The sequence below is a fragment of the Tupaia chinensis genome, unplaced genomic scaffold, assembly GCF_000334495.1.
Source record: "Tupaia chinensis unplaced genomic scaffold, TupChi_1.0 Scaffold000126_2, whole genome shotgun sequence".
Lineage (NCBI taxonomy): Eukaryota > Metazoa > Chordata > Mammalia > Scandentia > Tupaiidae > Tupaia > Tupaia belangeri.
In genome coordinates this window covers 231569-246853 of record NW_006159594.1, presented here as the reverse complement: position 1 = coordinate 246853, position 15285 = coordinate 231569, and the positions used below count along the sequence as shown (strand labels likewise).

The following is a 15285-nucleotide window of genomic DNA, read 5'->3' as shown; positions in this document are numbered from 1 at the left end:
CCCGGCTGGTCCGTACTGCCGGCCTGCGTCGGCGCCGAGCGTGGGACACACCCAGCGCCGGAGAGGCAGCAGGGGCCGGGCGGCCCGGGCTGCGGAACGTGGAGCAGAGCCCCAGCCTTGCAGCAGAGGCCCGATTTTGTCTATTTTTCATTAAGTTCTTATAGTTTTAGCTTCAATTATTTTGAAGTTCTTTTGTTAGGTGCATACATATTTAACATTGTCATGTCTTAATGAGTTAATTATTTTACACATATGTAATCCTCTATTTCTATAGTTCCTTTTTTAGAATTACTTATTTAATTTTAGTTATAATAATTACTGTTTTAATCTGACCAAAAAGAGACAGAGAGAGAGAGAGAAAGCAAGCCACCAGGTCTAGGACTTGAAGTGCAATCAGCCATTTAGGAGTCCAGCACCTTAACCACCACACCACTTGCTGTCCCCTATATTTCCTTTTGTAAATCTATTTTTTCCTGATATTAATGTAGATCTTCCAGATTTCTTTAAATTAGTGTCTTCATTGATACAATTTTCATCATTTTACTTTAATCTATGTCAAAAGATTAAAAGTGGGTTTCATGTAGACAGCATATATATGAGTCTTCTAAAAAAATCCATATTGACGATCTGTCTTTACATTAATTAGGCTAATTACATATAGACATGGTTATATTTAGGTCTATGATTTGATCATTCATTTTCTGTTTATGCCCTATTTATTTTGTTCTTCAATATCCTCATGTAATTAATCAGTTTAATTTTGGACTATTTCTCCTCTTTAAGTTTATTTATTTCATCTATTTTTCTTTGTTTTTATTTTTTTCATGAGAGACAGAAAGGAGAGAAAGAGACACTCTAACAGGGTCCCCAAACTGTGATCCACCCCAGCCTCAGCCAGCTAGAATCACTGGCACACTCATATGTATCTCACAAACACAGGGAAACCTTCTGAGAAAACGTAGGTCCTCACCCCCACACCATTGCAGAGCATTGCATCACTTCTGTGCCACTGTGGCTGGCCAAATTTTTCTTTCTGTATTGTATTTTTAGTGGTTTTTCTAAAGATTACATTATGCCTACTCTCAAGCCTTTCAGGCTACTTAGATCTATTTCTCTGCTTCAAAAAAGTTATGGAATCTTACAGTTGTGAAGGTTACTTTTTCATACTTTATGTTAGAGTTATCTGATGTCTTCCATCTTTACATTTTGAATGCTACATAGGCAATGTTCTAACAATTAATTTCAACAGTCATATGTATTTTGAATAAGTTAAGAGAAAATTATTGTGAATAATACTGAATAAACAAGGGAATCATCGATCTGAGAACTTGATTTCAATTCTTTTGGATATATACCCCAAAGCTGGATTGCTACATCATACGGTAGTTCTATTTTTAATTTTTTGAAGACTCTTCATACTGTTTTCTATAGCAGCTGCACCATTTTACATTACCAACAAAAGTTTAGAAAGGCTCCAATTTTGCCACAGCCTTATCAACATTTTTTATCTTTTTCTTTTTATAACAGTCATCTTAGTATTCATTCATTCATTTGCATTTCCCTGAGTATTAATGATATTGAATGTCTTTTCATATATGTACCTGTATGTCTTTTTTCAAGAAACTCAGATTCTTTGTCTATGTTATATAATCAGATTATTTGGGGTGTTTTTTGCTACTGAGCTATCAAAATTCCTTATATATTTTGACTATTATCTCCTTTTTTTTTTTTGACAGGTTTTCGCTATAGGGCACGTGCGCTCGCCAGAGAGACAGAAAGCGAGAAATCACCCCCCAGGGGGGATGGCCATGCTGCAATCCCTTCTCCTCCGTTCTCCTCTCGGGATCTTGGGCACGCACGCACACACGCCCGGCGTGAGTTTTAAGCCACCAGGTCCAGGACGCGAACAGCGGTCGACTACGTGGGAGTCCAGTGACATAGCCATTATGCTAACTGTTGGTTCCCTTGACTATTATCTTCTTAACACATACATGGGTTGCAACTATTCTTCCCATTCCATAAACTGCTTCTTTGTTGTGCAGAAGCTTTTTAGTTAGATGCCATCTCAACTTTTCTATTTTGCTTTTATTTCCTGTGATTTTGGTGTCATAATTAAGAAAATAATGTGAAGACAACATCATGAACATTGTGTGTTCCCTTATGAAAGAAATAGGGAGAGGGAGGAAGAGTGATAGGAAGATATACACAGAGAGGTATTTTTGACCGTTTCTCACTGTGTCACAACTCTCCTGCCCCAGCCTCTCAATCAGCTAAGATTTCAGGTACACATATCTGTGCCTGGTGTGTTTGATTGACAGGAAGACTATTTAGAGGCCTATCACAATAGTCAGTTTGAGAGGTGAGTGTGGCATAACCAGGGAGGTCATAGAGATGGTGGCAGTGATTAGGTTATAGGTCAATTTTTAAGGTAAGACCAACTAGAATTCTTCATGGATTAGATGTGAACAGTGAAAACAAACAAACAAACAAACAAAAGAGTCAAAGATAACTTTGAGGTTAGGCCAGAGGTACTGAATGGAGTGGCTATTATTGAAAAACAAAAGGTGGTAAAAGGAGCATGCTGGAGATGAGAGGGGGAAAGATCAGGGATTCTGTATTGGTCACAGTATGTTAGAGTCCTGACTCTCTGAATGCAGTGTATTCAAGTAGAAGGAGAGCATCCCTACAAGTCTCTGTTCTAGATCTTGTCAAACTTGACCTGGTAGTAAAAGAAGGAACATGATGAAAGCCAAGAATTCCTCATGGCTTTGCTCCTCCAACCTCCTCACTTTCACCACATCAGAGACCTTGCTATAAACAGATTAGGCTGTGCCTTTGAGTCTCTGAAAACTCCAGTGTCTCAGGAGGTTTGTGTTCAGTTCCCTCTGTAGTTCTAGGCACTGTGTCACTCAGAGCACAGAAATACTGAGCTGAGTCACTCCAGTGGGCTGATGGTTTCCTCAGGTAGAAGGAGGTTTCATTCTTCCTCAATTCAGCCTCAAAACCTTTGATGCCTTTAACCAGGTGGGCCTCTGTTGTGTCCTTGAGGAGAAACTGGAGGCTTTGGCCAGGGTATTGGACATACCAGAAGAGAAAAGGAGCTCCACTGTAGGAATAAGTGCACTTGAGCTCCAATCGAGATTCTTCAGAGACAGAGACATGGCTATCAGGCTGGGTCACTGACTGGGCTCCAGTTCCTCCTGAAACATCAATGCGTCAGTGAGATTAGGCTAGACCTACGACCTACCTGTAATGAGATGGTGTATCTACTCAAATTCCACTTGGAAAGGTGTTCCTTCTGTAGAGGCAGGAGCAAGAAATACCATAGTACTTACTCAGTGTGAGGAGCATTCCAAGTAGTAGAATGGTCAGCCAGGGCATGACAAGGACAGTGAGAAAACTGCAGATATATTCTCCCTGAGCAGCAAAGAATATCAGCATATGCTGAGTCTTTGAGATGCAGGAGATCTAGGACTCCGTAGTTCCTTGTGTAGAAAAAGACCAGAGACTTTTAGCAAGAGATACTGCCTTGGCAATGATTGCTCTGGTATTGATTCTACTTGGAATGAGCACCTCAGTGAGCAGTGAGGTAAAGCAGCTCATAGAGTGACAGAAATTTTATCAGCCGACTTTCCGCCCTACGCAACATTGCCCTCTGGAGGTCAAACGTAGAAACAAATTAAATTCTAAAGTTTTTGTGCTTCATCTCCTTCCCACACCTTTCTAGATATTGATTTCTTAGTAGTATAATCTGGTGAGACTGTTTTCAGGATCCTTTTTACTACAAGGATATTTTTGGTCTTATGATCTAGATAGTATTATTTCATCCTATGACGTGTACAGTGTTATCATCCTCATTGTATAAATGAGGAAACTGATACAATTTGTCCAAGACTACAGTAAGTGATGAAACTGTTTTGTGTCATTAACTGTCTCATTAATTCAAGAGTCCACATTATTTTTTTGTTAAAGAATTATTTTATCTTTATTTATTTGTTTTATTTTAATTTTACCAGAGAGGAACAGAGAGAGAGAGAGAGAGAGAGAGAGAAAGAGAGAAAGGGAAAGTGAGAAAGCAAGCCACCAGGTCCGAGAGCGCAGTCAGCCATGAGGGAGTCCAGTGCCCTTAACCATCATGCCACCTGCCACCTCCAAGAATCCACATTATTAACTACTGATAACTATTGCACATTTTTCATGATAGGTATTTAGGGCTGATGTTTTGTTTACTTAACAGATGGGAAAGGTTAGTCTTCATGAAGTTAAATAATTCACCCAAAGGCACATGAAGATTAGAAACTATTTTTTTCCCCACTCCAAGCTCAGTCTCTCATTCACTATGTAATTGGTGATTTAGTACTATCAAGAGTATACATAATTTTTTCAAGGTAAATGCTCACAGCATAAGTCAAAAGACAATGGGAACTAAAGAAAATCCCCAAGGAACTCAGACACTGAAGGGATAGATAGTAGTAAAAATACCAAAGAAAACTCAAAGGGTAGTTCAAAGAGGTAAGTGGAAATACAGAAATAGCTGGTGTTCTTAAACAGAAGGAAAAGGAATTTTAAAAAGAAATTACTGGCCCACAGACTGAATGTGGTCATTGAAATGTGTCATTAATTTTTTGTTTGTATTTTTTTGCTATAGAGCATATGTCCTCATTGGGGTTGGGGGAAGAGAGAGAGAGAGAGAGAGCGAGCGAGAGAGAGAGAAGAGAAAGAGAGAGAGAATGAATGAGAAATCACCCTCAGTGGAAATGGCCATGCCACAATCCCTTCTCCTCCATTTTCCTCTAGAGATTTTGGGCATACCCATGTGCCTGGCATACTTTTCAAGCTGCTGGGTCTAGGATTTGATCTGTAGAGTTGGCCATGTGGGATCCAGCTGCCTGCAGGCCTGTTTATTGATTTTTTAACAGTACAAAAATAATGATTTGTGTTTTCACAGCAGAAGATAACCTGCAGTAAGATTAATATGGGGGATGAGACAAAGAAGAAAAATTTGAATGTAGACTTTTTTGTTTTTAGTAGTTTGAACTGGGATGGGAAAGAAAGAGACATGGCATTCGCTAGATGAAGATGCCAAAGTGGTAATGGCAGTGATAATGCATGTAAACTGGGTTATGTTTACATGCGCTTTTGAAAGACTCTATAAGCAATTGATAAAAGTTCTGAGGAGACACATAGGATTAGAAGATGGCTCACAGTAGAAGGAACAAGTTTGATAGGAAGAAATGTTTTACTAGAATGAAGGAGGAAATATTTGATTTAGATTTAAGTACTTGTTAGGGGGGTGTAAATACAGAAATTTGAAACATTGATTACTTTTAGAATGAGATCTTTTTTGTTCTTAGAAATTAAGCATCTCCCAAGAAAGTGAGTGAATGGAGGTTCTGGTTAGGAAATCTGACATGTATGAGAAGTTTTGAAATAGCACCTAGAGGAAATGGAAGTGGAAGATGATCCTAGGAAAAAAGAATTACCCTCCTAGCAACACTTGAGTCTAGGTAGTGTTGAAGGTAATAACATGTTTCAGTGACACAAATCTGCACTCCTGTGTAACTGTCTTGAGCCTTGCTTGTCAGACAAAGAATGTGCATTATAAAAAGAAAGATATTGAACCACGATTGGGAATTAATAAGGTCACTGCTAAGGCACAAAAGTGGGTTAAGAATAACTAGGTATATGACTGAAGACTGAATGTAGTGTCATAATTAAGAAAATAAAAGATAAGAAGCTCTAGGCCAGTCGGTGGTAGGGTGATTAAGGTACCTGGAGTCCGTAAGACTACCCATGTGTTTTTAGTCCCAGATCTAGTAGCTTGAAAAATACTCCAGACATGTGTGCATGTATGCCCAAAGTCCAGGGATGAGAATGGAGAAGGGATTACAGTGTGGCCATCCTCTCTGGGGTGTGCTTTCTCTTACCACTGTGATCCCTTACCACCATGGCCACCCCACCCCAGTGAATGTATACACCTATAGTAAATTTTCTAAAAATTAAAAATGAGGGCCAGCAGATAGCGTAATAGTTAAGGTGCTGGACTCCCACATGGCCAACCATGGTTTGAGTCCCGGACCTGGAAGCTTGCTTTCTCACTTTCTCTTTCTCTCTGGCTTTCTCTGGTGACAATGTGTGCCCTATAGCAAATTTTAAAAAGAACAATGAATAGGGACCAACATGGGGTGTGGTAGTTAAGGCACTGGACACTCCCACATGGCTGACCAGGGTTCGAATACTGAATCTGGTGGCTTGCTTTCTCACTTCCTCTCTCTCTCACTCTCACCCTCTGTCTCTCTCTGATCAAATTAAAACAAAAACAAAAAAAGAATGAATAAATCAAATAAAATAAATAATTATTTTAAAAACAAATAAATAAAAAGAACTATTAATAGATAAATAATTTTTAAACATTGATAAACCTCTTAGAAAGAAAATGTTAATAAAGGAACCAAAGGACTAAATGACATATCTTAACTGAATCCTTACTGTTGTAGCTTTCTTTATCTCATTATTGGTCTTGGTCTTTTTCTTTTCTTTTTTCTTTTTTTTAAGACTTTTTAAAAAATTATTTTATTTTAACTTTATTATTATTATTATCATTATTATTTTCCAGTTTGATCAGAGAGACACACAGAGAGAGAGAGAGGAAGTGAGAAAGCAAGCCACCAGGTCTGAGACTTGAACCATGGTCGGCCATGTGGGAGTCCAGCGCCCTTTAACCACCATGCCACTTGCCGGCCCCTCTTTTTTTTTTTTTAGTCTTAAATTTATTCTTTTTTTTTTAAACAGAGAACTTGACATTCTTTTGTCTGTTAATTTTATAAACGACTCGGATTATTTGCAGCAAGAGTATCCCCTTCACCTCTCAGTACCATCCATGCTCTTATCTTTGTGCTTTTGACAGCCATGCCTCTTTGCCCTGCTTTTTTCTACTTCTCTTCTCATTATCATCTTCCTGAACAGCAACTATTCAGACATCCAGTGCCAAATACTTTGTGACAAACACGAAGTGTAAGAATTTTAATAGATAGGGAAAACATATCACTTAGCATGATCTACAAAGAGAATTTTGAATTTGAATTCATTGGAATTTCATAAAGAAAATTTGACAAAATACACTAGGACTTACTTCATATTTATGATAAAAGATACAGAAAGTAGGAAAAGAAAGAGGAAAGAAAGAAGGAAGGAATTAAAGACTATGTGAATGACAAAGGTTCTGGAATATAGACCTGCCTATATTATGATATCCATGTAATATCCTTGAGCTCTTTCTTTCTTTCTTTCTTTTTTGGAGAGGTTTTGCTATAGGGTGTGTGCACTTGCCAGAAAGACAGAGAGAGACAGAGAGACAGAAAGCGAGGAATCACCCCCCAGGGGGGATGGCCACACCACAATCCCTTCTCCTCCATTCTCCTCTTGGGATCTTGGGCATGCATGCACACACGCCCAGCGTGAGTTTAAGCCACCGGGCCCAGGATTCGAACCTCGGTCAACTACATGGGAGTCCAGCCATTATGCTAACTGCTGGTTCCAATCCTTGAGCTTTTTCTAGTATTTTCTATGATTTTGTTGTATTCCCAGCATTTTCCAATAAAATTTAAGCCATTAATACTTATTTTTCAATAAATACTTATTGAGTGCTTACTATTAATATTTTCCAGGCACTATTCAAGATACAGAGGATACATCAACGATGGGACACCTGTCTCTTTTTTTCTCTGCTTTCTGTTCTGATTTCTTCAATATCCTTTGCATTCAGGGAATGATGTATGGTCAATAAAGAGCTAAGGATGCTTTAAAATTCTTCCACAGTCAATTACATATATTTCGACTACCAACTTAATATTAGGAGTCTATTACTATCTTCCTATAAGACTAAGGACCACTATTTTCTCAACTAATAACTCACAATGTTTATTCTAACATTCCTGATACTTTGGTCTAACATATGTAGCTAGGATGGTACCATGATCCATTCCATTATGCACTATGTTATTATTATTATAGGGTCTTATGTTATTGCTTCCAGAAACACGAAGTTGAACAATCTGTGTTCAGGTTTTAGTGCTTGACAACCTCATGTTTAAAAATAAATTTAAAACTTGATGGTAACCTATTAACACTGTAAGTATTGGCAAGTTCTTAAATCTCTCTGAGAACCAGTTTCCCAATGTGCTAATTACCTAATATACTTCTTAGGATGATTATTGTTTCACTAAATGGTTACAAAGGTTAAATGATATACTTAGAGATTTTCTAAAAGGACATAGACCTTTGAAGTCCAAAAATAAATAAATAAATACCTGATATATTTGACTACATAAAACTAGAAACAATAACATTTAAAAATAAAATAAAAAGAAATATAAGTATAAAAGCATAGTATTATCTAATATGTAGAAATAATGTCTAAAATAAAGAGAAAAGGGAAAATAATCCAATAGACAAATGGTGAAAAGCTAGGAATAAACATATGACCAAAATCAAATGACAAAGTGCCAAAACATGTAGAAAAAGCTGCTCAAAACACCATGAAGCAGAAAAATGCCTAAAGATAAAATATCTTTAGATTGCTAACATCAAAACTGTTAGTAATTCTCATTTTTCAAGAATATAAATTAAATCTTTTCACTAACTCTTGGTTGGTGTATAATTATTTACACCACTTGGAGAGTAAATTATTACTTACTCCAAAAATGTTAAATGTACGTTTCCTTTGACCAAAAATTCCTATTTCAGAAACCTCACTAAAATAGACATGTTCAAAAACATACAAAGGGGACTCTACAAAGACATAGGACACAATATCCTTTATGACAGTGAGAAGATAGAAACAAATGGCCGTCGATAAAGAAGGAACTATTAATAGTTAAAGGAAGCCCTCTTCCCAAGTACTAATGAGGCACCTTCTAAACAGAAGTGAACTTTGCTACTGATGTAGAAAGATTTCTAGGACACTTTATAAATTAAAAATAAAAGGCAAGTTTAAAAGTTCAAGTAAATCCAATTTACATGGCAAATCTGTGTGTGTGTGTATGTGTGTGTGGGTATAAATTTGTATTTGGTTGCATAAAATTATATGTAAAGATACATGTAATTGGAATAAAACAAGCTATCTGCTATACCTTAAAGCATCAGAACCGCTGTTCAATGAGAAGGGGGTGGAGACTAGCGTGGAATGAAGGAGATATGTCCTTGGGCTCTCACTGATACACTAAGTCTCGTGATGATGTGTGCTGATTGTGAAATAGCAAAATACGATGAAAATTCTTTATAGATTCCTGACTTCAAGACAAATGAATAAGTTGAAAATAAATTTTTGTTCCTCACTTAAAAAACAAAACAAAACAAAACAAAAACGTAAACCTCTTTATCATAGATATGTATGCTCTATTTTAGCAACAAGGACTACTTCAGACTTTTCTCACAAAAGATCAGTTTGATTTTTGCTAATTGGAACAATAGTATGCATTTCACTGGTTGGGCTTGCCCCTGGACCCAAAAGAAAGAAGCCTTTCCAAAAAGCAGAATTATTTTGATTTTCCTTACTCTTTTCATCAAGATCAACACACTGCAACAAACATTTTATTGACATGAGGAGGAGTCATGCCAAATTCATAAGCCTCTTCATTTTATTGCTACATCAAAATGATCATTCTTAGCCCTTTCAGCCACATTATTCTTCTCAGCCACATCAACAAAAAATGCTTATGGCTTGTCTTTTCGACCTTCATCATGTTTCTCTTCTTTTCCTTTTCCATTTTCCTTTTTCCTTTGTCTTCATTGTTCTCTTTTCTGATTACTCTGTGACTCCTATTGATCTTTGGTTCTGAATATGCTGCCTTCCCCCCCACACACACACGCACTTGCCACTAGGGAGATATTGCACAGGTGCAGCCCCGTCTGTCCCAGTGTGCGTTCTCACGGTGCAGTAGTACACGGCAGTGTCTCCCAGGGTAACGTGAGGCAGGATCAAGGTACTGGACTTCCTGTCTGCTGCAATGGTCAGAGATGCCACTTCGTTGGTCACAGAGTTTTGTAAACTGTGAATTAGATACTGTGGACTCTGTCTGGTACCTTGCCGATACCAGTGTATATACTCATTTGTACTGATGGAAGAGTGGTTGCAAGGCAGGTTTACAGCTTCTCCTTCAGCACAGACCATGGCGTCGGGCTGGGTAGACTTGGCATCAGAGAGAGCTGCTAAGGGATCAAAAAAGTCATATTAGTTCCTGACTCCCAAATCAATGTAATCCCATGGATCACAGGCCACTCCCATAATTATCTCTGTGCCTACCCCGACTCCAGTGTTACTATTTACGTGCTGCGAAATGCAGAAATATCATTGCTGTTACAGAGATTCTAAGATATGTGCCAATAACACATAGCCTCTAGTCCATAGGTCCTGGGCTCAATCCATCCAGAGATTTATTTATTTATTTATTTATTTATTTGGAGAGGTTTTTGCTATAGGGCGCTTGTGCTTATCAGACAGACAGAGAGACAGAGAGACCGAAAGTGAGAAATCACCCCCCAAGGGGGAATGGCCATGCCGCAATCCCTTCTCCTCCATTCTCCTCTCGGTTTCTTGGGCACGCAGACACACACACCCGGCATGAGTTTAAGCCACCGGGTCTGGGACATGAATCACAGTCAACTACATGGGAGTCCAAAGACATAGCCATTATACTAACTGCTGGTCCCCCATCCAGAGATTTATTACAACTTAAATACTGCTAAGGGCTCTTCAGAGATGATGGCTGTGATCTAACCTGTCGTGTGGAATGTTTTTTTTTTGGAGAGGTTTTTGCTATAGGGCATGTGCGCTCACCAGACAGACTGAGAGAGACAAGAGAGACAGAAAGAAAGAAATCACCCCCCAGGAGGGAGGGCCACACCTCAATCCCTTCTCCTCCATTCTCCTCTCAGGATCTTGGGCATGCACGCACATACGCCTGGTGTGAGTTTAAGCCACTGAGTCCAGACTCAAACCGTGGTCAACTACATGGGAGTCCAGCGACATAGCCATTACGCTAACTGCTGGTCCCTGAAATTTTGTACACCTTAAGCAAATGCACATATCAGTTGTCAAATTATACACTGAGCATGCTGGATAAAGCTCATGGAGAGGAGTGGAGAGAAAACAACCCTCCAGGGCCCTTGGGAGATGCAGAATACTTACCCAAAGTCAGAAACACAGCTACTCCTGTCACCAGCCTCATGCTTCAAGGACAAAGTAGAACCCTGGATCCAGAGTTCAATTTTAGTGTCTGGTCCTAGATTAAAAGTTCTCCCAGAGAACAGAAGCAACAGCATTAGTGAAGATTTGCAAGCAGTGCAGCTATCTCTGTGTTGTGGTCAGGATCTCAGCAGCCAATGGTAGAGCAGTTTCTTTTCAAGGTCTTTGTCTCCGGTTTCATCGTTTCCCTCAAAAGAGGGTGAGGATATCATCTAGACATCTCCAATTCAGAGGATGCCCACTGAAGTCATTTACAAAGTTTAAAGTCTATTTTCTAACCTCTCTCAATTTAAGAGAATTAATTTTTCACTCAAAATAAATAAATTAATGTTCTCTCGGGTGGCTCTGGCCGAAGTAAGAAAATCAGTCTGAAGGAGGTGTCATGCAGAATCTTCCTTCCATCATTTCTCCTTCAAGGTATGAAATATGTTTCTGATGCTCCTAGGAATTTGTAGGAAGTATTTAATCCCCAAAACTTGTGTTCTGTTCCGTGTTCTTAGTAGATGAAAATCTCCATCCATGATACCTTCCAGAAAATGGAAGTGAATTCTCAAAATAGGAAGTGAGATGCTCAGGGGAAAAGGGAAAACAAACATCATTGAGTCTGAAGGCTAAGTCCTATGGAACTCGGGTTTCCTACGGAGGTCCCGGAGTCATGAACAGCCACCTGGGTAGACGTTTCTCAATTTCTCTGTTCTTAATAGAGTGGCCAACAATATGAATCACACTCACTCTCTTCCTCCTTAAAAAGATGGCCTTCATATGCTCATTCTTACACTTGCTCTGGCTGCTTTGCACCAAGGTCGCTAAAACAGATAGGAAAGAGAACAGGGAAAGCAAATGGGCATGGGAGGAATAAAGAGGAGGAAGAAAAAAGAATGTAAGGAGTACAGAAGACAAGAGATGACTAGAGAAGGGAACCTGAGAAAGCAGTGTGAAGGGAGGTGTTGGGAAGGGACTTAAGCCAGTGTCCTTAGGGCCCCCAAGCCCTGAAATCATAAACATACTCAGCAAGAGATAATAAAGCACAAGTTATCTAAGGAGGATGACAATCTGTCATTTTTCTTTCTTTCTTTTTTCTTTTTCTTTTCTTTTCTTTTCTTTTTTTTTGTAGAATGTCAGTGGGAAACCCAAGCTTAGCTTTCCTCTCCCAGAAAAAAACTTGAGTTTGCAGATGAAGCAGCTCCCCCTTGTGACTAAAAAAATGAACTGCATACCTAAAATAGACCTAAAATCAGCTAGTGATTTTTTCAGATTCTTCTCAGCTCTGAAGTGTTCTAGTGGTTTCATAGTTTTGGATCTTACATTTAAGTGTTTAATCCATTTTTAGTTGATTTTTTTAATATGTCATGAACTTAGGGACTAGTTTTATTCTTTGGCATCTGGATATTCAGTTGTCCTAACACCATTCAGTGAAGAGACTTCCTTCCATTGTGTGTTTTTGGCACCTCTGTTGAAAATATGTTGGCTATTGCTATGGGTTGAATGTCATTCAAAACCTTATGTGTTGAGATTTGGTTTGATGAGATTAAGAAAGTGAACAATTAATTTGATTATGGTGTTGAAAGGGGAGGCCTTTGTGAGATTAGGGTTAAGTTAATAAGAGTGAGGGCTTCATGGTTGACTCTTAGTGAGCTTATGAGGACAGAAATGAGAACAGAAACGAGACTGACGGACACAAACACTCTGCTCTACTTTTGCCTTCAACTGCAAGACTCCTACCAATGTGGCTCCTAGATCTCGGAACGCTGGACTTTCAAAATAGGAATAGAATAAATCTTTACTTTTATAATTTTCCAGACTCAAATATTTTCTGTTATTATTAACTAACACAGCTATCTTTGCATGGGTTTTTTTCTATTGGTCTATTTGTTTGGTTTTATGCCAGTACCATGCTGTCTGGTTTTATAGCTTTATGTATATTTTGAAGTCAGGGAGTGTGATGCCTCCACCTTTGTTCTTTGTCGATTGATTTATTTGACTATCTAGGTTTGCTTTTTTAACTTCCACACAACTTTTAGAATTGTTTTTTCTCTATTTCTGTTAATACTGTAATTAGTATTTTGATAGGGATTGCATTGACTCTGTAGATCAATTTGGGTAGCATGAGTTATTATTTTTTTTCAGAAATTTTTAGTATAGGATGTGTGCACTCACTGGAGACTTAGAAAGAGAAAGAAACAGAAAAAAGAGAAATGACCTACTGTAGGGATGGGGTGGAGAGGGCCACGACACATTCCCTTCTCATGCGTTCTTGTCTCAGGATTTTGGGCATGCACACACACCCAGTGTGAGTTCCAAGTTGCCGAGTCTGGGACTCAAAACACATTTGACCATGTAGGAGTCCAGCGCCAAAAACACTATGCCATCTGCTGACTCAAGGCTACTATGGATATTTAACAATATTAATTCTAATCCACAGGACATGGAAAATTTTTCCATGCATTTGTGTCTTCTTCATTTCTCTCTCTCTCTCTCTCTTTTTTTTTTTTTTTGAGAGGTTTTTCACTATAGGGCGCGTGCGCTTGCCAGATAGAGAGAAACAGAGAGACAGAAAGCAAGAAATCACCCCCAGAGGGGATGGCCACGCCACAATCCCTTCTCCTCCATTCTCCTCTCAGGATCTTGGGCACGCACGCACACACACCCAGCGTGGGTTTTAAGCCACCGGGTCTGGGACACGAACCGCGGTCGACCACGTGGGAGTCCAGCGACACAGCCATTACACTAACTGTTGGTTCCCTGTCTTCTTCATTTCTTCTGACAATAATATATAGTTTTCAGTGTAGCGCCCCTTCATCTCCTTGGTTAAATTTATTTCTAAGTATATAATTTTGTAAAACTATTCTTGATTGGTTTGTAGATTGTTTTCTTGTTTTCTTTTTCAGAGAGTTTGCTGTTAGTATATAGAAACACTCCTGATACTTGTATGTTGAGTTTTGTATCCTGCAACTCAATTGCATTTGTTAATTAGTTCTAACTTGTTTTGATGAAGTCTTTAGGGTTTTCTATGTAAAAGATCATAATGTCCACAAACAGGGAAATTTTAGTTTCTTTCTTTCCGTGTCTTTCATTGAATGCCTTTTATTTCTTTCTGTTGTCTAATTGTTCTGGCTAAAGTTTTCAGTAACCTTGGGTCATTGGGAAAGCATGACACATTTTTTGCATAGGAAAATATGGGGAAAAAAATCATGACTTTCCCAACAGCCTAATATGTTGAAGTGAAGTGGCATCTCTTGTTCTGGATCTTAACAATAACTTCTTTTTGTTATTATTACTATTGCTAGAAGGCACTTATGTTTACCAGAGAGAGATGGAGAGATAGAGAAAAAGACAGAGAGAGAAACCAAGTAAGGACCCCTTGAAGGGATGTGGTCATGTCACAATCCCTTATCCTCCATTTTTTCATCCTTTTGATATTTGAGGCAGGCAACCAAATGTACCTGGTGTATTTTCAAGCCAATGGGTCCAGGATGTGAACTGCCTTGTTGTCCCTGTGGGATTCAGCGTAACCACCAGGCCATGGGTTTGGTCCTCACTGTAATAATGTATTTGACTACAAAATACTTTATGAAAAAGTTGTAAAAACTTTGGAGATTCTGTCATGAAGGAAGTATCTTTCTTGAATTAATAAAGATCTTTATAAGGCCTTTGGAATAAGATAGTAGATTAAATCAATGAACATATTTTGGACTTCAGAAGTCTATGGCTAAATATTTCTTTTCAATGGTTAGACCAATTAATATGGCTGTCAGAACTTGTGTGCCATTCAGGCTTGAAAAACATAATTGCAGTTGGCAGAGAAAAGACAAGACCATACCTAAATCTCTAGTCAACTTTCAGTGTCTCCTGAGATCCTTATTTCAAAAGCGTTCTGTCCACTCCGTTTTCTGGAGAGGCAGTCACCTCAGACATAGTCGACATGTTACGTTGGAAAGCCATACACTGAGGCAGATGAGGTGATGTTTCCTACAGATGGCGGTGAACTGTTTTTTTTTAGAGAGGTTTTTTTTTGTATTTTTTTTTTTTTGCTACAGGAT

The 15285-nt window shown here is 38.6% G+C and overlaps 2 gene segments (V, D, J or C); both read right to left on the bottom strand.

Annotated features, from left to right (window-relative positions):
* The window catches only part of LOC114007116 (T cell receptor alpha variable 8-4-like), a 5729-nt gene extending 2179 nt beyond the window's left edge, over window positions 1-3550 (bottom strand). The window contains 3 exon segments of the V gene segment in view: window positions 17-140; window positions 2834-3200; window positions 3336-3550. Of these exon segments, the coding sequence occupies window positions 17-140; window positions 2834-3200; window positions 3336-3441 (597 nt within the window).
* Window positions 3551-9633: 6083 nt separating this feature from the next.
* LOC102500113 (T cell receptor alpha variable 26-1-like) lies at window positions 9634-11368 on the bottom strand. The segment is given in 2 exon segments: window positions 9634-10209; window positions 11189-11368. Coding segments are annotated over 2 exon segments (444 nt in total).
* Between the last annotated feature and the right edge of the window lie 3917 nt (window positions 11369-15285).